Here is a 25,096-nt window from a genome sequence, read left to right as displayed (position 1 = left end):
ATTATTGATAGTGTGTTTCTTTCATTGATGGTGTCACCATAGCATTTCAGCTATTCCTAGAAACACAGGAAATCCCAGAGCAGCCTCATGGAGAAGTATTTTGGTGCATAACAAGGACCCTTGAGTGCATCTTGACCCCAAATCTACCCTTGACTTTGGCTCCAGACGAGGCCTTCAGACTGAGGGATTCAAACCAAGTGGAAGCAGACCTCAGCTCTTCTCTTTGCAGCTGGCAAACTACAGCCAAACCCCTGGCTTTCCAATTCAACTTTTCATGACCCTCCAAACTAATCACAACCTTTGCACTGGCCTCAGTACAACTGGCAAATTTATATTATAAGCCTCATTATGCATCCTTTAGTCTCATAAACCCTATATTACCCAAGCACTGGCTGTCAACAAGGCAGTCAAGGCCACACAAGCCTAAGAATACAGCACTTAAATAAGCTGACACTAGTTAGACATTTCCTCCACACAATTGGGAGCCTTCATTGAAACAAAATGTTGCATTTTGAGCATTACAATAGAATCTAGCACTAAACCTCACCTTGGCTATAGATAAGTCATATTCTTCCATGTGAAAATTCACTGCGAGTAAAACAAGCTGATGCAAACTATATTTTCCTTCACCGTCATGCCAAAGTTCAGCTATAAGCTTGGATCTGCAATGCTTCTTTCAAGTCCTGTAAAAGTAACTTGAACGATAATATAGGGAATAAAAAAGGCATAAAGCACCACAGAAAACTTGAACTTAAGGTATTCAAATAAAGTGATACCAATGCTCTCCATCACAGGAAAAGCACATTTGAAAATAACCATAGCTCTGTAATCACCAGTTTCGTAAAGGTTATCCCTAATCTAAGACCAGCCTCTGTTAAGAATACATATTGAGCACAAATTCACAATAAGGCAACGAAATCAAGTGAGATCAACAAAATTCAGCTCTACTTCTCATTCTGCAGCAATATTTTTCACAACCAGAACCCCACCTGAAGACTATTTCCTTGCAGGCACACACTGATAACCAAAAACGAGGAATATAGAATTTTATTTTTAAAACATACAGATCCTGAAGATATGTGTCCTGAACAAATTCTAAAACTTCAAATTGTATTTTAATTTTTAAATAACTTTTAACAAATAAAATTAAATTTTAAATTCCCAAGACCTGCCACCATGCTCTTCCAAATCCCTTCAACACGTGCAACTAACCATAAACCTGACCAGCCTAGTGGTGAGCCCCAAACTGGGTTACCTGCCCAGCACCGAGAGGGAACAGGGTGTTATTCACACACGTGGGGTGAAGTTGGGAACACGTCTCAGACACCAACACATTTCCACCTCTTTCCAATTGAATAATTGAGTATGAACTACAGAAACTGGCCATGACTTTGGCTCTGCTTCCCTGTTCACATGCCATAACTCTGATTAGGTCTCTAACTCCCAATCCCTCTTTGGCTTTCCTCTGCATGAATTGAGAATTGGCCTAATCCTGGCTCTCCAACTTTTCTTCTCTGGAAGCCCAGCCTGAATATATCTCCAGCCCTTGGCTGGGCTCTTTGCAGTACATACACTTGCAAATGAAACACAGAAGGAGGTCTGGCAAAATGCTCTTATGTCTTTCTGTCCCATCCCTTTCCTCACGAGCATCAGTGCTTCAGCTAAAATATATCCCTGCACAAATCTGAGTCTCATCCATCCCCTGCACTGAGGGCAGTAACACTGCTCCCAGTGTTCACTCCCCCTGGCCCCAGCTCCCACCATAGCCAAGACAAACTGGTAAAAAATGCCCTCAGTATGGAAAAATAAATCAATAAACTGGGATGTGCAGCACTGAATGTCACAAACCATAACCCCGTTTCTAAGTTCATAACTCGGTCTCTGGAAAACAAAAGGCACATTCTGATGTTGGCTGAAGTCCTCAACCAGGAGCCCGTTTGGCACTCGGAGACAACATCGCATGTCCACTGGGAGGGCTGAACTTCAGGCAACACCTGACACAACCCAGCTGGCCTTAACATGAGCCAGCAACGTCCCCATTGCCACCCAGCTCACGAGGCACGTGTGCATCACAGCGCCCTGAGCAGTTCTCCTAGGTAAGGTCATCCACCTGGGATCTTACGTATGACAGACACTTAGGGATGTCTGTCCAGGTCTGGGAAGCGCAAGAGGCTGCAGGGAACTGAGAACTGGGGCTGAGATACAGCAACCAGAGAGACAGAGATGAAGGTTATAGGAATGGAAGCAAATGTGAACATTAATGGGGCCACCACAGCTCCAGCTTGTGCTGGGGCAAACTCAGTGGTGTGCCCTCAGTTAAGATACTCATGTGCTGCAGTGTGCACACATTCCAGAGATCCCCCCAAAATGAATCTTGCAAACCCCATAAGGATGCCAGGAAAATAAGCAGTTACACATCCCACTTTCTCCTTTCAGTATTAGGGATGGGAGGTTATCCCAGTACCCCACAGTTCCTTTCAGAGGAGGCCCTCACAAAATATCTTTTGACCTGCCTGATGAACAATTTCCCTGGCATTTCAGCTTGGAGGGCGAAAACTTCCTTTGCCCCCTCCACAAATCCCCCATTTAATAGCTTTGCTGCAGTTCCTAGTCCACATGCTCCATTCATACAAGAATTAGGATTAAACTAATTTGTGCATTTGTCATCTGACCCTCTCAGCCCTCAAATTTAATTTAAAAACTTTTTTCATTTCTGATAAATAATACCCGCCGCTAATTAGAAACATCATTTAATCAGGTTTCATGTGCTTTCAACCTTATTAGATCCTTGTCACAACCCTGTGTGTGATTTGAGCATCCTGCTTGAACACAAACATATTGCCCACCAAAATATGCCAAAGACATCTTCTGATGGTGGGAGGTATTTGATGTTTCAGTTACACGATATTACAGTTCTCACAGCACAGTAACAAAGCACCAGGGAAAAAAATATATATATATAGCCACAAAACAAAGAACTCCACAGAAATGTGGAAATCTCAGGACACAGCAATTTTCTTCTGAAAATCTCTAATGCTAGTCAGCCTCTAGTGTTGCAGTTTCTCATTTTGAAACCACACTTCATTTTATTTGTAACTCGATATTACAGATAGATTGCATTTTAAAAGATTAAAGCAAAATGGAATATTCTGAAAGACCCCAAAATTAAAAAATAATCATCTTTTTTTTTTTTTTTTTCTTGTTGGAGATCTTTATAAAGGAGGGCATTGCTCTGCCTCAGCAGAACACCCCATTTTTAAATTTCCAAATCCTTCCCAAAAATGCCAGCTGTTCTTGACACTCTCAGGCTGTAACTAGGTGTGCCTCGTGACACAGACGTAGCGTGCAGATGCGGTCACCACTGGGAGGTGATGCAGACCTGCCCCGGGACGCACACTGCTTCAGTAGCGCGTGGAAAGCCAGCTCGTCCCTGTAGGAAACAAGCCCCCATCTGCTCACAGCGCCAGGAACAGCTTTTATGTACAACAGCACAAATCCAGAGCAGTTCCACTGAGGTTGATGGATATGACCCTTCTCTCGCTTATATTAGTGGCATTCTATTAACTACAGAGGGATAAATCTGGAGATGAAAACCAGACTCCATCCAGTAAACGCTGGACTCGTGCAGCTGCAACAAAAGGAAGTCCGGGCCGTGGAGCGGTGCCAGGGTCTGCCAGGAGCCTTGGCAGCCGCTGAGTTGTTATCTGCAGCTCTTGCTCCTCCGCTTCCTCCATCTTAGGGTCTGATATAGAGGTCATTGGCATTACAGGAGTCCCTCCACTACGTTTTCAGAAGGCTTAAAGCCGCTTCTCCAGGGCGCAAGTGCCATTCGTCTGGCTCGCGAGCAGCACAATCCCTGTGTGGGTGTGGATGCAAAGCCCTGTGTCCTGAAACGTGCCCTACTTTCCCATTTCATTCTAGTTGATAAGCTCCAGTGCTGTTAACAATTTGGGGAATTTGGCCTGTCGTCTGTAATCTTTGAAGTGTAAACTTCAGACTCATGCAAAACAGAGAGCAGAAGTGATGTCTGTATTTTCAGGTGAGCAAAGCTGCAGACTTCAAAGGTTCGGTATTAGCCTGTGAAGCTTCTTAAAGATTGTCACCCGAGTTTCTCAAAAGCTGGCTGCAAATGCACATGTACATCCAGATAAACGTATTCTTTGATCTGAGTGATAAAAACAACTGTTTTTCTACATGTAAACTCCATTTTTGTAAATGTTTATGAACTGTGGGAAATTATGTCTCTGCCAGAATTTAAAATAAAATGATTCAATGGGTTTGCTTTACATTTACCATTCATTATGCTCACTAACATTGCAGGAATCCCAACGGAGTTTTCAGGGAAGGTTCACAGTGTTGTAGTTACCAGGGAAACACATGATAAATTGTAGCTATCTAAAAAAGAAAATCCCCGTTAACTTACTATTAAAGAGCAAGCAATGTGAAATATATGGAGAAATGCCTTTACGGTTACCCCATTAAAATGCTGTGTGTTTTGTTTCAAGTTTGAACCAAATATTGGCCAAGCTCTGACATTTTTATTCATTGTGAACAGCACCTAGCACGTTACAGCCTGTGGTTTACCACGCGTTGTTAAAGACAGTCCAGTACTCAGCTGGATCAACCCGGGAATAGCAGCCACCATGTGATTGTTCCTGCAGTTAAAACATTTACAGGCAAAGCTTTCTTGGAGAGAGGCTTGGTTCTTCCACGCTCAGCTAAAAAACGGCAGCATATTTCACACCAAAATGAGGTTCTTTTGCTGATGACTTGTACAGGTTATCTGATACCAGCAGAAGGCTTTACAGGTTTAGTAAGTAGCTACCTCTGTCTGCTATAGAAATGGTTTCCAAATATATATTCTACATTTGCATTTTGGCCTTGGGGCACACTTGTATGCAGACAAGTGACATGGGTCAAAGATCACTTGGATGGTGGTGGAGACATGGATCCTCCAGCCCCACCGTGCCCTTGGTGCTCCAGGGAGTGAGAACACCAAGGCTTCACCTCAGAAGCCAGGGGGAGATATCAGAAAACTTTTATTTGACCTCAGGCAGCCCCGCTGCTGCAGACTAGAGGGGAGGTTTAAGAAGTCATCACCACCCCTAACCACCACATCTCGGAGGGAGCCAATGTCCTCACAGCTCAGCCTTTAGGACTGACCACAAGAGCTGCTCCAACTTCATTGCAACACAGACTTCCTAAAAGCACCTTGAGTAGCAGCTGAACTAAACCTGGTTTCTTCCACACTGAAATATCCTAAAAGCATGTTTCCTTCCTCATCCTCTTGTTTGTTCCCATCATTGTAGTATCTCAGCCAGGCAGAAGTAGCTCGTGTTGGGACATCTAAGCTTTGTCCACCAGAAGAGCATCCACTGGGACATGGCCTTGTGCAACTGGCTCTGGGTGACCCTGCTTGAGCAAGGGGTTGGACCACACGACCTCCAGAGGTCCCTTCCAACCTCAACTCTGCACTTCTATAATCCTTAGAAATATTAATGGCAAAAGGAGCCAGCATTACAGGTCAGATGGATGTGGAAATTAATTTTTCCCCACTGGTGAGACAGAGCAATAACGGGTTCTGAAAATGAAGACATGCAGCTTATGGTCAATGGGAAGGAGAAGGACAGAGCGCCACGTCAGAGTGAAGGTTGGGAGAACGGTGATACAACAGAGCAGGAATGGCTGCTAAGCCCAGAGAGATGGATGTGCTAAAGGAGAAGAGGTACGATGAGAGATGAGGTGAGGGCTTTAGCTCCTTAGATGAATAAAACAATCAGACTTCAAAAGCCAACATGCAGAAAGAACCTGCAAGATTTAGGCACAGCCTGGATGCGAGGCTCTACACTGAGCAGAAAGAGCAGCAGAGTTACAGGATGGGAGAGGGGTGATGACAGAGTGCAGCAGGAAAAAATGGAGAGGGAAGCCCCAGGGAGCCCAGGGGCAGGGCTTTCCCATGGCTCATCCACGGACCCACTCCTGCTCCAGGTCAGACAGGATGGAAAACATCTCAGACCACCCCTCAGTTCTCCAGCCACAGCACAATGTCTCTTCCTTTGCAATAAACGGCTGGTCCTGCTTAGGATCACATCTCTAAGGCCATAACCCTTTGGGAGGTGATCACAGGGAAACGGGGGGCTCTTTGAAGGCAGGCACAGGTCCCATGCCCTATCTCAGCTCCAGGTCACTTTGCTGGCTCCTCTGAACACCCAGCTCTCTGTGCACTGTAAGGGAGCTGAGGCACCCCATCAGCAGACGTCTGACACCATGCAGCTCCACACTGTGGATTTTGCCCTGGCCCTAAGTCAGTGTCATCAAGATGCAAAATAACAGAAAGAAAGTCTGAGGCAGATGAACTAAAGTGTTGACCTGTTTTATTTTTCGTCTCCTTATTTTTATTTTATTGGTCTATTTCTTAAATTAATTTCTAAAACAAGCAGACCTTTTTTTGTTTGTTTGTTTCCATTTGCAAAGAATTTTTGAAAAAGAGTGAGAGACACAGACACACAAAGCCAAAAAGAAACAGAGGATCCAAGCAGAGAGGTATGTGTTATTGGACAAGTGTTTAATTTATGGAACTTGGCCCGCAGAACAAGAGTTTGAATTGTACTTCAATAAGTGGAGCTCTTAGAATAAATGTGGCTTGTAAAGTTGTTTTACAGTCTGCTTTGCAGAGCAGCCAACACCTCATGGAAACCTTTGAAAAACATTCTGTTTAGAAGCCACGGTGTTTATATTTCATATTTTCTCTATTTGTTTTCCCCTCTGGTTTTATAACTGAAACCATATGCAAGAAAACAGGATTTTTGCGTCTTAAAATATCTACCTGGTCTGACTACTTTTATTATTAAAAAAACAGTGAGCGTTTTGAAAATTCTTTATACGTTAGATGCTCAGTTCAAACATTAGCATGTCCTTGTTTGATACCCCAGTCAGCTACAGATTTCCCAGGTGACCTCGGGATAATCACTTTGGTGAGATTCATTGTCCCTCTCCCTCCATATACACGGTGCAGCTGTGTGAGCTGTCTTTCCCATTGCAGACAGCAAATGCAACAGTTTATGACATGATTTATCTGTACAGGATGGGAGGGGATGAACCATGCTCTAGATCCATATATTGACCAGCTCGTCCCCACTATAAAGGTAAGCTGCTCAGATGCAGACCCTTACACTGGAGATACCCATGGCTGGTCACTTAGGAGACCTGTGGTAAGGAAGTCAAGCCCTCCTTCTGCACTGTCACACGTATGTATGCATAAGTACAGTCGCTACAGGAACAGTATCAGCACGCTGCCTACCCAAGGTGCTAGGACAATCCTTCAGCTAAATTCTGTGCCTCCGTTGGGCAGGCTGGGAGATGCTGCCGCAACAGGGGGAAATGAAGAAGCAGTAAAGAAAAGTACTGCTTTATTAAATACACAGACCACGAAAGGAAGATACAGAAAAACTCCAAGACTATATCATAACAGCCAAGCGTCTAAATCTGGATGTAACAGTCATATGCAGTCCCATAAGTTAAACAATCCCGACTGCTAACTATTGCGTGGCAGTTGTGTTTGCACAGATATGACAGAACTGCTCTGGAAAGTGGCTTCATTTAATGCCTGTGATGGAAAACAAGCTTACCTGCGTGCCGTGTTTCTTTTGGGTCCGTTTGTTTGTTTGCTTTGTTTTGTTTATTTAAAGGGCTGTGTCTAAGTGTTTTGTACCTCTGTGACTGGGCTGCATTCAGCTTCCATGACTGTTCTGAAATACCCTGCTCTGTTCATTCATTTCGGTGTCACTGATCCCTGGTAGAGCTCTGCTCAGTAAAGCTATTACGACTCAGCCAGGCATTCTGTCACCATCCCAAAATTTTGCCCTCTAGCTGTACGCTATTTTACTTTTCTATTTCTTTATGGTTTCTTCTGAGACCAACATGCTTTTACAAACTGCTTCTTTTCAAGGCCCTTGCAAAGCCACGTCCCTTGAAGTCAACACTTCTGTGATCACGTCTATGCTTTCAGCCCTCCCTGCTCCCTTCTGGCTCCTTTTAATTTCCACACCCCGGAGCCAGGTGACACCATGGGACTCCAGCTAGAAAGAACTAAGTTTCTACCCTGCAAGATTACACAGCAAAGCTAGAAATCATGATGAGAAAAGATTTGCATCCTGAAAGCGAATGTGCTAACCCAGTACTTGTTTAAGCACCTCGAAATTTTAAAGCCAGGATTTTCATTGCAAGGAGGGAGGTTACAGCATGGGCTCACAAAACCAGGGAAGGAGGAAAGAGCAAATGCCCAGCTTTGGCTTCAGGTATCCTGAAGGTATCCACTCACACCTTGGTCATGCACCGTCCCAATACTCACAGCCCCCTCGTACTGTTATTTGTTTGTGGGGCTGCCAGATCTCTGCAGGCTGTGTGAGGGTGCGACGCCATTAATGTTTTCTCCAGTAGCAAAAGCCAAAGAGAAACCCAGTGCTTTCTCTAGGAGGCTTAAAAATACGAAGTGCTGTGCTATCATTACCTTGCACCCCAAAAGCATGCTGTAACAACAATCTGTTTGGGAATGATTGGGCACAGGAAGGTCCAGAGATGAGCCCCAAGCACTAGGCACTGCCCTGCAGCCTGACAAATGTTCCTACACGCAGGATAGCTCATTACTAGTGATGAATCAGTGTTTGCTGACAAAAGGCCCTTTTCTCAAGGAATTCCCCATCAGCCCTAGGTGTGCCATAAGTGATTCAGGCTCTCATTAGACCTGATTAGCTAATTGTTCAAATGATTCCTCTATTATTCCTGGAGCCTGTACCACTGAGCATACGCCTGCCAACAGACAGGTGCTCACTGCAAAGAAATGTGTTTTTCCAGGGTGACTGCTGCAGGGATTGCTGTGCCCATCCCAGCTCTCTGGGATCTCCTCTAGCTGCTTGCAGCCCCTTGGGCTGCTCTGCTGCAAAGCCTTAAGGGTCACTGCTGTGCCAGTGCAGAGGATTTCAGCATCCCCATATCTTTTTGGCACCACTCCCTCCCCCAGAAAATTGGTAATTCTTCAGCCACCTCCTCCAGTCACGTCCCAGGTTGCCTCCCCAGCTGAGGTGGGTGAGCATGCTCCTTGCAAACAGAGATTTAATTCCCTCCTGATCCACAGGGCAACAGCAAACAGGAATCATGAGACCGTAACTTTTCTTAGCCCCACAGCTCGGGTGCCCTTCTCGACGCAGATTACAGGCCTGTTACGGATGGTTCAGTGATTTAAAGCACTAGCCTGGGACTCCAGATCCCTCTTCCATAAACTTTAAAGTTGACCTTGGCAAAAGCTCTTAGGCTGGAATTTCGCTCACCTAAAAATAGCCCTCAAAGCTCAGCAGCCAGGCTCCCTATACAGCCAGTGGAAAGAGAGAGGCACCCCTTTATCCACAGCTAGTATAGGCACATGACAAAAGCGACGTGAATTGCTCTCCCGAGGTACTAGCCCCTCTCTGTACCGATGGCAAAAGGCTCTCACGTGACTGCTTTGCACTTAACCTCTACTAGTTAAGCTATGTGAGAGAGGGCAGGAATTTTAAGACATATACAGGTCCCATATCGCAATTTCAGGGGGAACAGAGCAACGCGGTCCCGTAAATCCGGACTTTAGAAGCTCTGCAGGGACATTTCCCCTTTGTAAAACCCAGCTGTATTTTTTGAGGTAAGGTTTAAAATGAGCATGAGACATTCAGGTGCCAAGAAAACAGACAACTACTCAGTACTTATTCAATACTGTATCCCTGCTGGTTAGAGCTGCACTCTGTTGCTGGTCATGGATATTGTTCGCAGCAAAAGGGCCGCTAGCCTTGCTTTACCAATGCATCCCTGTGACCTGGCGATCCGAAGAGATGCTCCAAATACCTTTCTACAATCCTCCTCACCCTCAGGATCAAGCAAACAGTGCTGTTAGGCTCAGCTTTGACAGCTACAGGTAACTGCACCGCCTGCCAGCTGGTGCTGGTGCACGAAGGGCACTGCGAAGAGCCGTGTGCGGTAGGGACGAGCTGCCGGCAGAGAGAGCCAAAGCACAAGGCAGCAAGCGCTGCCTGACGCGCTTCCAGAGCTGCATTTAGCATCGTGCTGCCAGGGGTGAAGGGAAAACGCCGTCTGGTGGTCAAGGATCTTCTTCCCAGGGCATCCAGAGCCACGGATCCTTTTCCCATCTCCCAGCGAAACGGCCGCCCCGCAGCCGGGCATCCCTCCCAGCCTGCCCTCCTCACACACCAGCCTGCCTGAGCTCCCCAAAAACCAGGCTCCCACCAGGAGGTGGTGCCCATATTCCACAAAACGCGGGGAAAGCTCTCGGTGAACCCCTCGAAACCCACACACGCAGCTCCGAAGGCGTCACCTGCAGTGTAACTCCCTGGGGCGCGGTGTATTTTCTCTTAAGGGTTTCTATCCAAACGGGCTTTTTAATGAACAGAGCCCTGCAAATGTAATTTAGAGTTTAATAAACACATAATTTTGCCTGGATGCTCACCGGCTAATTAAAGAGCCTACAGCCCAGAGCTCTGATGCTTGTCTTTGCACAGAGCCACACTGGACGCCAATTTCTGCGTAACACTTTGATGCTGCCCCGGTTTGCTCGTGGTGATCTATCAAAGGCAGATGTGGGATGGGGAGCACGGCAAGGCTGTATATTTGCTGCAACGTGTAATAGCTCCAACTCAAAACACCAGGAGGGGCACAGGCGCTGTATTTTCTTGTCTCCTGCTGCCTGCTACCTCACTGGCAATTCGGGTTGCTTCCCTCCAGCAGGTCAGGCAGCACTGGCCAGCAGGCAGGCACTGCTCGGTTACATTTTGGGCATCATGTCCCCTGTCCAACCTGTCACATGTCAGTGTGGAATGTTGCAGGGGACCCATGCCACGTCCACGTTGCCACCTCACAGCTCTGTGCCACAGCTTCATGGGAGCACTGGGTCATTTCCTGGTCCTCATCCCCAGGAGAAGACAACCAGAGCAGGTACCCGCTGTGCGAGGTGGCAGCTCCCGCTGCTCCCAGCACTGGTTCAGGCAGGTGTCCTCTCCGTGCAACGTTCCATCTTTGAAAAAAGGATATCACCAAGGGGCTCTAACCTACAGCAGAAAGTTGCCAGAGCACAACCCAAGAGGTTTTCTAACACACAAACTTTGTGATTTACAGTCCCCTCTTTTCACCACCCAAAGGAGATGGAGCTCGGAGAAATCGTAGTGGCTGGGAGTCCTGGCGAGAGGAATTTGTACGCAGAGCAGAAGCCACGAACCCAGGACCTGCTGGGGAAGAATGGAAAGCAAATCCACCGAGTCTTCAAGTATCTCACAGGAGAAATGAAAGAATACGGAGAGTGGATGAAAAGTAAGCACGGGGATGTGTTTGGGGCTCTCTGAAGGAGCAAGCTGGAGCAGCTACGTCACCATCAGCACTCGCAGGGCTGGGGCACAGGGCAAGGGGCTATTTCTCCTTCTGGGGAGGCATGGCCCGAACTCACTGCCAACTTCTGGCCTTTTAGCCCAAATTGCTCTATTCTCATGAAAGGAATCTCACTGCATGCTCTTGCCATTACCGTGGCTGCACACAGTTCAGCACAGGCAAGAAGATGTCTTTTACACTTAATCAATTATGTCATTAGCATCATGTTCCTGACAGCGGTGCCAAGAATCACATGTCAGGGCTGGGAGTTTGGTCTCGTTTGTAAGTGCTTTGGATCAGCAGCCATCTCCCTGGCCACGTGTAGGCTGGCAGTGGGGACTTGGCTCCTGCATGTGCAGGCAAAGGCTCTTGTATAACCAGCCTTTGGGGAGCAGTAAGCACTGTGGGTGTTTTGTTCTGATAAAGTACAAAGCAAGTCCTGAACTCAAAAGGTTTACTGTCCGGGCAGGAACTACACATGAGCAGATGGTCTGTGTTACCCAGAATTACTGGAGATTAGGGACTTTGAGAGACTATGCAAGACTGTGGGTCCTCTGTCAGGGCTAGGTTCGTTAGCAGCACAACTCCTGCAAGGGGAGAGAATAAGAGAGAGCTGTGTGCAGCCTGCTGGGCTGCGTGGTGGCCATCCTTGGTGGAGGAGGTAGGCTGAGATGCCTCCATGCAGGGGGCTCAGCACAGTCCCCAGCCACAGGGGTATGTTTCCTCTTTGTTTACTCCAGTGGCCCGTGCTTGGCAGACCGCTTTTATTACTCACTGTCCCGAAAAGCTTCCTGCCCCTGCACACTATAACCTTATTTCAGTACCGTTAACACTGGTGTCTAAAACCAAGAGCAGTGCTGATATATTTCATAGCACAACAGCAAACTTTAGTAAGAATTCCCAAACAAGCCCAATCACTTTTCTCTAAGGAGCTCATTCCCTCCTGGTTGTAACTGCCTGGCGCCCCATCAACACACTGCCCGAGGGATGCCTGTGGAGCCGTCCCTTAAGTCACACTCCAGCCTTTTGGGAGGGCTCTCCCACAGATGTTGAAGAGATACAGGGTGGTACTCAGCCCTTCTGAGATCCTTTTTTTAAGCTACTCTCCTCAGAAAACAAGTCTTGAGACTCAAACATAAATACAACAGAGAAGGGAAGTGGAAAAGGGGGTGAGAGGAAGTAGTTAGGAATAAGATTTTGCCCAGATTCAAGAAGTAGCCTGGCACTTTGCACTGTGCCTAATTAACAATGTAAACTGAGTGACTGAATTAATTTTAAATATTTACAAAGATGAAAAATGTATATACACATTGTATGAACATCTTGTACATGCAAGCATGCCTTCTTTTTCTTATCTTCTCCTTACACCGTGCTTATCAACACACAGCAGCACAATACCATTTACACCTCTCCCTCAAACTTGGCAGTAAAAGCCTTCAAGTCAATTTGCAATAGAAAAGCCAGCAACAGAGCTCCTGCAGTGCTGCAAGACCCTCCTCTGCCCACGGAGATCCCTAGGAGCACGGTGCTGAGATATGCTCAGACAGCCACGCACAACCCACCTCCCCCTGCACTCACCTGAGGCACTCGAGCTCAGAGTCCATTCGCTCTGTCCAGGCTCAGTAGGCTTCTCTGAAGAGCAGTGGCCTTTGTCCTTTGGAAATGCCTCTTTTCTCTGAGAACAGTCTGAGCTACAGTAACTGTTGTCTTCATTCAGGTTCTTCACTTCCCAAAGTACTTTTATATATAACATTTTTAAACTTTGCGACTTTGATCCCATCTCCTGTATATAGTGTGCCTCCATATTCTGGATTGCCAACTCTCTCCCTAAAACAGCAGAAGTGTTTCTTTTTATATTTCCCTATTCCCACACAGATTGCTTTCAGTCTTTGCCTAAGTCCCTCTCTGTCTGAATTATACATAGAAAAGGGTCTATCTCCTTGTTACATTTATAGCAGAATCTTATGCAACCTACTGTGCAAGAAAGACTATTTTTTTGACCACCATAAATAAACCACTTTTTATGAATCCCTCCATGGACTTTATAGCAGTGCCCAGTCCACCCCTGTTAGCTTTTCAAGTGCCAGATGCAAAATACGCTCAGACAGCAATAAATCAGAGACCATTTTTACAGTCCTGTTGATACTTCGCCTCTGTTCTGTAGCCAGAAAGCAACTGTAGAGCTGAGTGTGCTTTGAAGAGGCCCTGCTGAAATGATGCCTTATCACCAGCAATTTCATTTGATCTCCTCCAGATAAGCCCCTGATGTTTCAGCTGGTGGACTGGATCTTGCGAGGCACCTCCCAGGTGATGTTTGTCAACAACCCCCTCAGCGGGCTGTTCATTTTAGTGGGGCTTTTCATCCAGAAGCCCTGGTGGATGCTCACGGGCTGCGCTGGATCAGTTGTGTCAACCTTAACAGCACTCGCCCTCAGCCAAGACAGGTAGGTGGAACCTTGTGGCTGGGATTATCATTATGGCGTCAGGAACCTGCCGACGGGTCACAGCCTCACGTTCAGGTGTATCAGAACCAGCAAACCAGCTTCCCTTGTGGGTGGCATGGAAGCAGTTAGGTAAGGACAGAGCTGTGGGCCAGGAGGAGCTGGCTTGCCCTGATAGTTGGCCATCTTTGTGATACAGGCAGCTGTCACCCGACACTACCAGTCACAAGTTTTCTCTCTCTCTGACAGCCATTAAGATTTGGCATCATCACAGCCATGTGGGTCATTTCCAACACATCGAGCCCTCTGGATCACCATGGTTCAATGGGTTCCACACTGCCTCCTTTCTCTGCTCACCAATCCAGCATTTTTTCATCCTCTCCCCACAGTCCTTTTTCCAGAAGGAGGGCATTTTTAAGTTGTATTTCATTGGGTGTCTGTGACAGGTCACCCTCTGCCTTGCAAACATTTCTTTCCATCACAGATCAGCCATTGCAGCAGGGCAGCACGGCTATAACGGGATCTTGGTGGGACTGCTCATGGCTCTCTACTCTGACAAAGGGGACTACTACTGGTGGCTTCTTCCTCCTGTGGCACTTACATCCATGGCCTGGTAAGCATCGCTTCTCCTAGGGACAATTCTCAGAGAATGAGGAATCCTGCTATGTGCATTTTAAACACATTGCAAGTCTCCTTTGCCCAGTCTCCTACATCGGTAGCTCCAGCCATGGCAGTGCTGGAAAGAGCATCCGTTGATGCACAGAGCTTGTAAAACACCTTGGTAGAAGGCCGAGTGCGCTGGCAAAGCTCATCACAGCAGAAGGACAAAGCAGCTCTACTTCAACACTCTGCAAATGGCCCTCATCAGCAGACGACTTTCAGGGCGGGTGTCATTGCGCTCAACACCCCAACTGTCCTTCCTTACCCAGGCACTGAACTGACCTGGAGCTCTCCCTCAGGCTGAATTCAATCTTCCCAGTCTCAGATCCGCAACCAGTCATGAGCAAAATTAATTCCTCCAAGTAACTCCAAATGCCAGACAACATCCGTTCAGGATTAAAGTTACCATTTCTAAATACAGACCTTAACAGCACTGCAGAATCTGTTTAACAGCTTCAACTGAAATTAATTCGAGAGTCACATTTTAGTCACTGCTAGTGATAAGATACAAATCATTATTGCATTTCACTGCTTTTAAAATCAGATTTTTCAATATTTTATTTCATTAGTCACTCTCAGCGAAGGTCACTTTGTGACACCCTCCCAAAACCCAGAACATGTTGCAAGAATGTTTAGTCTGTCTCGTCTGCCAGAATTCCCTGAAGCTTTTTATTCAAAATTTTCCTTATTCTTCTAGTTCATAGGACTTGAGGGGAGAGCTGAAACACTTTAAAATTAGACATTTCAGTGATTTTTTTCAACTGGTACTTTGTATTTCAGCTTTAGAAGTCAGCATTTCTTTAATTGTTTCTTTCTTCCTGACAAGATGTGTAACTGGCAGAAGCTTTGTATTTCAACACAGAAATTAGGACACTGTTTTCACTGAAGTGGTGTTTTTTCTTTTCCACAGTGACAAGGAAATCTGTAACTGCTCTGGAAACCAAATTTGTCATAAAAGAATAGGCTTCATCTGAGAATATAAAATGAGAACAAAGCATTTTTCCACTGATAGTATCTACACAACAGGACACGAGATGTTGCTTTTGAAATGCCAAATACTTTGGTTTTTTTTTTTGGTGGTGGATTTTTTTGTGTTGTTTTGTTTTTCCTTTCTGTGTGTGTTTTTATTTTGTTTTGGTTTTGTTTTTAATATTTTACATCTCTTAATGAAGATTTTCTGTCCTGCCTGATCACCTTTCCTGCTTTATTCCTCTTCCAGAACTGTCTTACCATTCTGGTATCCCCCAAACTATTTAAACACACAAAATGCAAATTATATAATTCCTTATTCGCTCTTGTCTCCTCAAGACTGGAGCTTTTTTCACCAACCAGATTTTTCCATGGCTGTTCCTGTGGTATTCCCCAAAATCTGCTCTTCTGTTTCTTGCTCCATTTCTCTACAGATGTAGAGGCCAGATCACCTTCTTCCCTGCAGGCCTACATACAGTTCTGGATGCATTTCTCCATTGGCTCCCTGAGCCTGGTGTAACTAGCAGAGTACCCGTACACTATTCAACTTTCCTAAGAGGACAGCATGGTGTTTTTACCACCCATTGTTAAGCGAGGTGCAGATCATGGCTGCCTCCTCCAGCCACTCGGGCCCAGATCGGTGCCTGGGATCCAAGGCCTCTGCCCAGGCTGGGGGATGTGGCTGCTGTTTTCCCCTTTGCAGGCCCAGCCAGTAGCAAACCTGGGCATGTACCCCAGGGACATACAAGGTTTTGCGAGTGAATTTAGTGCCAGCAGCCATCCCCAGGCACAGGTGCTGTGACCCATGGCCCTGCTCCAGCCCTCACTCCTCCCTCACACCTGTCCCCCAGCAGGTGGTTTGGGAGCACACACCGAGGCTGGGAGGAGAAGACCCCACTCCTCCAGCAGCTGATGGAAGGACCCCACTGGCTTCCAGAGCTGGCACCACAGCCTGGGGCCTACACCCTCGGCCTGGCTCCAGCAGCTGGCACTAAATTCACTCACACACACACAGGTCCCACCGTGTGGGACACACACATGGGAGAGAGTGTGAATGCACAGAGTGATTTGAGAAAAGATTTAATGAAAAAATATAAGAGCACAGCACAAACTGCAGTGACCAGGCACCGGGCTTGAGCAGACAAGCATACTGACTGCCCCATTTTATACACAACCAGCCCTTCCCTACCCTTTCTACCGACTCTCCTTTGATCCTCCTGCTCCTCTTCCCCTGCACCCCCCCCATGGCACCCAGTTTCTGCACCCTCCCAGTCTGGGTCCCTCTTATCAGCTGCAAAGTACACGTTGATCTTCCTGGAAGTGGATCTCTAGTCAACTTGTGTGACTGGGAGGTTTGTTTCTGGTAATTGTCTCCATTTTATTTTGTCAGGTCCATGTCTCAGCATTCGGATTATTGTTCCCTCTAATTTTTATTATTATCCCAATTTAGAAATCCTCAGTCAGACAACCTTGCTTGAATCAACATCCCCACATTCCATCTCTTTCTTTATCAATTTGTACAACTGTATCTGGTCAGTGTCTGTTTCCATTGATTGATCAGGACCTCTCTGAGTGGTTGTTCCCCTTCCCCTTCACCCCCACCCCCCCATTTTTGTGTATCCCTTAGTCAGACATTTTTTTCCTTCAAGGAATAAACAGTCTCACACTACAAATACCCTTACATCCAATAATTGGATGTGATAATTGCTGTAAAAAGACAAACAGCATTCTCTAACTTTTGATCTGATGCTGTCTAGAACATGAAACTACGCTTGTGTTTACGTGAGCTTATGACCAAAGTGGTAGGATGTTTCACCACTCTAACTATTATGAACAAGCTATACTTGTTTCTTTTCTTCTTTTGTACTCAGTCCAGTCCTGACCAGTGCTTTGGGATCCATCTTCAGTAAATGGGACCTTCCCGTTTTCACTCTGCCCTTCAATATTGCAGTGACTTTGTACTTGGCAGCCACAGGACACTACAACCTCTTCTTCCCTACAACCCTCATCAAGCCTGTAGCATCAGTGCCCAATATTACCTGGACTGCAATCAATGTGCCTCTGGTAAGTTTCATCCCAACTAGTTTATGATATTTCATTAAAAATGTGCGCGTGAAGACATTCAGCTCTGGATAACAATTTTGAATAGGTCAGAATGGGCATATGATATGTACAGCCTGTAGTAATTCACACATAAATGTCTTGGCTCAGTTCATTTCATAGAAGACAGTGCCCTAAAAGCCTCAGGGACAGTCCTGGCTGATCCAGCAGAAAGGCTGATCAAGGCTGAGGGAAGAGAGATCCTGAACTTCTCACTCCACCTAGAGCTAGACTGCCCTAGAACATGGCTCAAGTACTGTTGACAGAGAAGTACATCTGGATATGCAATCCCACTGTCCAGATGTGGTTAAAGGGCTATCAGCAGGACAGTCAATGACAATATCAAAAGAGGGAAGAAACATCATATCAAAGGGACAGAAACTCATTTACAACCAGTCCCCACAGGCCAGATCTAGCACTGGAAAAGGTCTTGTTACATTCACCCTCACAAAGAAACATGAAGAAAACTGGTATATTTCATATAATATATAATAAATCAACCCCACCACAGTACTACTGTCTAGGAAGGTTACAGTTTCTCTTTCACTAAGGGCACCCCCAACAAAACAACATGAACAAACACACGGAGACCATATTACCATCCCAGAAGAAGCAAAAGTCCATCTTGAACTTGAGGAAGTTCAGACCAAACAGTGAACTAATTCTGCACTGAAGGACAAAATACTCACATTTACCCAGCAGGCTCACTCAGAGCCAGGATTGCTTTCTTTCCTTTCTAAACATTAGCTTGGACGAAATAATTGTTGTGTCCTTAGAGTTAGAATAACATGCCCTTTTCTGCTGGCTGCTGCAGCTCTTGCAATCCATCCCAGTCGGTGTTGGGCAAGTGTATGGCTGTGAAAACCCCTGGACTGGAGGTATCTTCCTTGTTGCACTACTTATCTCCTCCCCACTTATTTGCTTGCATGCTGCAATTGGATCTGCAGTTGGGATGTTTGCAGGTAAGAAATATTTACCAAAGTCATTTTTGTAACTAGAGTACCTTGACCCAAGCTGTCAGGAGATTCTGTCCAGACTTAACAGATGAATGGGCTTAGATATACTTGGGAATACACTCCCATCCTTGAAAGTCTCTCTAAATTCCAAAGGTCTTACTGAAGGTCACTCAACATGGTGAAGGCAAGAACAAAAGCATATTTTCTTTAAGCTCTGAAATTGGTAATAGATTTTGTAACTCAGGTGGGTATTTGTTCCACCTTGATGAATCCCATGGAGATAATGATATTTAAAAAAAAAAAAAAAAGCTAAAGAAATAATTTCATTGATCTCTTGCCACCAGAAGTATGCTAAATTACAACCACAAGCAAAGATCTGCCTCAGAGCTAACCAATCAATGAGAACAAACACTTTTCTACTACGGAGTTCATTCTATCCTGCTGCAGATTTGTAAAAGATGCTCAATGAATGCTGCCCAAAATAGCCTGTCTCTGGGAAACAGTCTTAAGTTAAGACAGACAAGATCAATGCCATTTATCAGAGCAATTTTAATTAAAAAAAAAATATGATGAAATAACTGTGGTCTGAGACAAGTACCTTTAAAAAAGGTGCAGACATGCAACATTAGGTTCTGGTTTCTGCTCTGAAGAGATTCATACAAGATGTGATCTGCCTTGTATTTGTGTTTTTAAACAAAACTATCCACAATTTGTACAGTTAAGAGCACTTGGAAAATTTTGTACAGATGACATTTAATCTAGAAGAGAAAGGTCGGGGGAAAGTCTGTGGGAATAATTGTGGTGAAAAGGAACAGAAGACAAATGAGGACATTATAGCAGGAAATGCCTTGATCTTAAAAATAAGGTGGCCTGTGTACTATGTATTGTGCTATCCTTTCGATTGGTACTCCTGAAGCCTATGAGAAGTCCTGCAGAAGTACCTATGACATCAGGTTTGGAGCAGACCCTCAGCTCCCATCCAACTAGAGAATTTCCACAGCAATGATGGAGTGACCACATTTAGTATTTTAGCAAAGGTCACTCAGAAAAGATGGAAAATTCTGCTTCCTCCCACAAAAAACACTCAGCCATTCCTCCAATACTGAAGCTCAGGGTATGCATGAGCTTTAAACAGTATATGTGAGCACAGCTTTCTGCAAGCAGGAAAGCTAAGCCAGAAATCCCTCATGCACTCCAGCTAGATCTTCTATCTGGAGATCTGGGGGACTAACCACAACACACTCAGGGCACAAGCAGGAAGTCTTGCCTGAAAGAAACCTTTCAGACCGGGTCAAACACCAACCTCAAGGACATCATCATAGCACCAAAATAATAAACTTCATTTTATTCACCTTTTTTCTGCACGTGGTTGTTGTGCAACTGTGATCCCAGTTAAGCGTCTGGGTATCATAGGGAAGGGGGTTAGGTTCCCTGCAAGTCACGGATCCTCCTGCAGATACTTTTCATACCTGCTTTTCTATCTTGCAGCACTGAGCATCGCAACACCCTTTGACAGCATCTACCTTGGCTTACACAATTACAACTGCGCGCTCGCATGCATTGCAATTGGAGGCATGTTCTACGCCCTGACCTGGCAGACTCACTTGCTGGCACTTGCTTGTTGTATGTATCTTTTACATTAAGGGGAGCAAAAAATTGTTGCAGCCACGCAGTCTATGAGCAGTACAGGCTTAGAGTCAACTGTGGACTCCTGTTTTGCTGCAAAACATGTTACTGTGCAAGAGTTATTTCTGTGATGGCATCACATTTTAGTCACAAGTGATTGCAAGTCACAAGTGCGGAAGGAAGGGCCTTTAGATCCTGATAACACAGAAACATCTACAAGGGGCAGAAACACCAGGGTTTGTGAGAGAAGCACAGCTCTGCCACGAGCAGAAGGCTAACGAATTCGAAACTCAGCAGATTCATAGAAGCAGCCATTTCAGACCTATGTGCATCCTCAGGGGAAGTGCATCATAAATAGAGAGCTACTGCACAAGTTCAGTTCAAAATCAAAAATTTTAACTAATTGTTGAATTCTAACGTTAAACCTCACATCAGGTAGCTGGGAGGATCATTTCCCATGCATTTGGACACTTTAATACTTCTGATAATTTCTTTAGAAAGATGAGCAAGACTTTCCTCATCTTGAGCTGTCTTTGGTCTTCTTTCCTCAGCATTATTCTGTGCCTACTCTGGAGCAGCTTTTACTAATGCCCTATCTGTGGTAAGTTTAGTTATTTTGTGGTTTTTGTTTAACTGTATTCTTGATTTTATCATTATATAATGCCAAGGAAGTTCCTCCAAATTGTCCATGTCAGTTCTGACAGCATTGAAGTGAGAATGCTGCAGCCAGCAGCAGGTCTTGTATAGATTTCACAACAGTTAACAGTGCACCTGCAGACTCTACAGCTAATAATATGATTTCAAAAAACTTTGGAGTGGGAGTGTGCATATATATGTGAATTCCAGAACCAGCTTATAATTTGAGATGCAAGATCTAGTTACAAGCAACATTTTTAAACAAATACAGCAGTCTACTGTTTTTCTTGCTTTTTCCAAGGTCTTTTTCCACACTCTCCCACCATTTTTTTCCCCAAGTTTGGTCTGGCAACAAGAACTATAACAAGTAAAAAAAAATGAAAATAAAAAGCCACTGCTCTCTTAAACATAAACTGATTGTATCTGGACAGCTCAAGAAAGAGATGAAGCCAGAACAGCCATGCTTTGTTTCTTCTTGAAGATCTGAGAGACTAAAGCAAAACCACATTTTAATAAAATTGATTTAGTAACTTACAAAGAAAAAAAAAGTAGAACTAGCAGCTTAAATGCATTAAATGTATTCATCTGGCACTCTCTCAGTAGAGCATAGGTCCATGCGGAGGGGTTGCTTTGTTAAGCATACCTGGTTTGGGGATGCATCAGAGAAGAGGACACTTATTTCTTTCCTTGTGACCTCAGTTTTGGCAAACTCCAAGCCAGGTCAGGAGGTGGGGGCACAGAGCAGGACTGAGGGTTGGATGCAATGCCAGGAACGCATGGGCACTGACTGTGAATGTGCGTGAATAGTACTCTCAGAACATGATATTTGACAGGACGGTGAAAGGTTCCAAAGTGCACCCATCTGTCTGTCCTGTCCCCTCCCAGCTTGGACTGCCACTCTGTACCTGGCCTTTTTGCTTCTCTGCACTTCTCTTCTTGCTGATAACTTCAGACAACCCAGCCCTCTACAAAATCCCCCTCTGCAAAGTCACCTACCCAGAAGCCAACCGGATCTACTACCTGAGAATGAAGAGAAGAGCATCAGAGAGCAGAAGAGAAGAGCAGAAACGAAAGGAGCAGAAACCTTCTGGCAGCTCAAAAATAAGCACTGGAGACACCCCCCTGTGCACCCCTAAAAACAACCGTGCTTACTGATTTCCATTGTCCAAGAGCGAGCAGTATTGGGTCAGTTTGTCAGATGCTAGCCAAGTACTCTGCAGCTACAAACACCACCTTTGGCAGTGGTCTGCAAGCCAGGGATTTGGCACTGCACACTGGAGGAAACACGATTTGCCCTTAAGCTAAGCTTTCCAAAAAGCACTCAGGTAACATAATAACAGCTGCCTTACCAATCCACATGTTGTTAACTTGAAAGCCACCTCTTATCAACAATAATTATAAGAACAGGCAGAAGAACATAAACACTGGCAAGAGGCTGTATTTAATCTTGGATATGTAATTTAAAAAAATAAATATGCTGAGACAAGACATGGCATCTAATAACAATAATAAATAATGTAAGAAATCAAGTGTTGCACTTTAAATTAAGTACATGTACATTTGAAAGTGGAATAAACAGACTGATCTCTTACTTCCTTGTGTCCCATCAATGTCTAATCCTCTTAATCCCTCTTAACAGCTACAGCGCACACAGGTAACTTCTTACAGAGCGTGTACTATTTTTGCTGCATCTTCTGACTCCTCATTAAGCTCCAAGACAATGAAGGTATAAATATACGTGCTTTAATCATACTGGAAAAGTGACTAGTTAGCAATGATCAAATGTTTTTCTTTTCCTTGCATCATTTCCTGTCTTGCAAATAGAGGATCTATATCCTGCAGTCTGCAGGATAGCAGGTCTGAATCCCCACATGCATCTGGTGGGAAATAGGAGCTTTTTACATAAAGAATGATATAAACATTTACTGTTGGCAGCAATTACCAAAGTCCTTTCTCTCCCTTTCTTAGGGAAATTGTTGCATTAAGTCACAAGCAATGAACAAGTCAAAGGCTGCCACTGGTGTCTGTTGGGGCTTGGACTGTGATCTTCTCATCAGTCTTCAGTATTTGGGCTGTCCCAGAGAAACCTTGTGAAACACCACCATAGGTAGTCACGGGAAACTGAGGAGCACCTTGCTGCTGTGCCACCCAGGGGAGTGGTTTCTGGCAGGCATAAGGTACAAGGAGAACACTGCCACTTTATACTTCCTCCAAGTCCTTACAACAGGGAAGGGCTAATTAACCAAAAGAGTACTATCCTTGGGAACATTTTCCAAAGCCACTGCAAAACCAGCCTGCCAGAAAGGCTTCCTCATCTAAAGCCACTTCATACGATCAGTTTAAAAATCATGGACCCAAATGAACCTGAAGGTTTAAGGTTAAAATCCACAGAGACACCACACAAAGTTCAGATTAGATTGTTGTCCCTTCAGCCCCTTGATGTTGGGCTGTTTTGCAGATTTATTTGAGGCTCTCTGAACAAATAGATGGGAGCCCAGCCCTAACTTGAACCTTTTTTTAAAAAGGTGGGCCTGAGTCATGCCCAAGGGAACGTCTGTGCCTTTATAAACACGAGACTAGCAGCACAACAAACTGCCACTCTAAGCATCCCCTAAGCAAAAGCATCCAAGATGGAATTCAGCCTGAGGGACAAAACTATGGTGCTATTAAAAAGCATCTGAACATACTTAAAACAGGTTAGGCCATTCCAGGGACTTCAGTAAAGTTTAGGTCCCCCATCTGGATTACAACAGATTTGAGATTCCACCGGGTAGGACAGCTTCACACATGCATGAGACCAAATTTCAGTAGGCATGATAACTCTGTCATTGAAAATGTAGGAACCCAATGAGTTTTTGAGCCTGCTCCATCCCACAGACTTGAGCACCTATGTTATACCTCCGTCCCATTCTAGACCTCAGGCTGACCTCTGAATCCAACCATACAAAGGCCCTCCAGGAGAGCACCAAAGGAACCAGCTGGCATTCTTGCATGCCACAAGTCTTCTCAGAGATTAATAAAAGACCAAGAATCCCAGCAGCCTGCCCAATACGTTAGTCAGGAGACTTTTGTTTTGCTTAGAGGAATGGGACTGACTTCTATTAAGGGGAGAAAGATCTGACAGACGTCCAACAGCAGCAAGCAGAAAAGCAAATCCATTTGCCTTTGGCTCCCATGCAAATCCCAGCAGCCACCCAGAGATGCTGAGCTCTGACAAGCTGGAGGCACAGATGTATTTCTTTAACACAAGACCAAGGGAGGGGAACCAGTGATTTAGGAGAAACAAATTGTTTGCAGAAACAATCCATTACCCTGGCACTGGACAAAAGCAGTTTCTCCTTCAAGCTACCACCGAGGGCTGCTGCAGGTGGATCTACAGTCTCAGACAGTGTTAAAGGGTATTTGTAGGCTGTCCACGCAGCTGCTTATTCCTGCATGGTAATTCCAGAAAAAGCAATAGGGGACAAAGAAACCATCAGAAAAGGTATCAGTAGGCAGGGAAGAAGGTGGAGGGCCACAGGAGGACAGGTTGCCAAGCCATCCTTTTAGCCACAATACCAGCAAACCAACGCTAGCAAAAAAGCAGTCCTGTACAGCCACTACAGATCAAAGACATCTCAATGTTACTACTTCCGTAGAAAAACAAAGGCAGAATAACACATGAGGTGATACATGGCTGTCTGAACACCTTACCTCTATAATAGCCAATGAAATATTAAACACGCTTGAAATAGCAGGACCTGTTCATCTGCTCTGCATAATTTAAATTAGCTCATACACAATCCACCATTAAAGAAGGATTTGCATAGTAGCAATAGTTACAAAAATTACTGTAATAGAGTCAGCTAAAATAACGCTAGAATCACGTTTTGTTTTCTAAGAAAAATCTCAACTGTGGTTAATTATGCCAAGCATATTATTTATTTTCTTAAAAATAAGAGTAAAGTCCAAGCATAATATGGTTACTGGAGAGAATTTGTCATGAAAGAGCCATTACAAACATTCCTCAGCCACAAGAAAATTCATCCTGAAATCAATTAGCAAAACAATTGCTAAAGTTGAAACCATCCATAAAGAATAGGGAATAAACAGCAGTCAAAAGATGTGAATAACTATACCCACTACTAATAATTCTTGAAAACAGGCAAGACAAATATCAGGTGTCTCCTGGATGGCAGCAGTAGGCAATAAAATCACTGACTGAAACTATCAGTGAAGCAACTGCAAGAGCAGGCTATCAAGTTCTACAGAAAATGTTAAGAGGAATAAAAATTTAGTCTTTAATGCAACTAATAAGTTTCAGCC

At 44.9% G+C, this 25,096-nt stretch overlaps 1 protein-coding gene across 1 annotated transcript in view; it reads left to right on the top strand.

Annotated features, from left to right (window-relative positions):
• The window catches only part of SLC14A2 (solute carrier family 14 member 2), a 142,060-nt gene that overhangs the window by 92,641 nt on the left and 24,323 nt on the right, over window positions 1-25,096 (top strand). Inside the window, exons 2-9 of the mRNA XM_040541066.1 lie at window positions 11,158-11,349; window positions 13,658-13,847; window positions 14,329-14,457; window positions 17,345-17,537; window positions 18,388-18,535; window positions 20,018-20,152; window positions 20,707-20,756; window positions 21,677-21,935. Of these exons, the coding sequence (XP_040397000.1) occupies window positions 11,184-11,349; window positions 13,658-13,847; window positions 14,329-14,457; window positions 17,345-17,537; window positions 18,388-18,535; window positions 20,018-20,152; window positions 20,707-20,756; window positions 21,677-21,935 (1,270 nt within the window). The 5' untranslated portion in view covers window positions 11,158-11,183. The remainder of the gene's footprint in view (window positions 1-11,157; window positions 11,350-13,657; window positions 13,848-14,328; window positions 14,458-17,344; window positions 17,538-18,387; window positions 18,536-20,017; window positions 20,153-20,706; window positions 20,757-21,676; window positions 21,936-25,096) is intronic.

Source organism: Cygnus olor, chromosome Z (genome assembly GCF_009769625.2).
Source record: "Cygnus olor isolate bCygOlo1 chromosome Z, bCygOlo1.pri.v2, whole genome shotgun sequence".
NCBI lineage: Eukaryota > Metazoa > Chordata > Aves > Anseriformes > Anatidae > Cygnus > Cygnus olor.
This window is presented reverse-complemented; position numbering and strand designations above follow the sequence as displayed.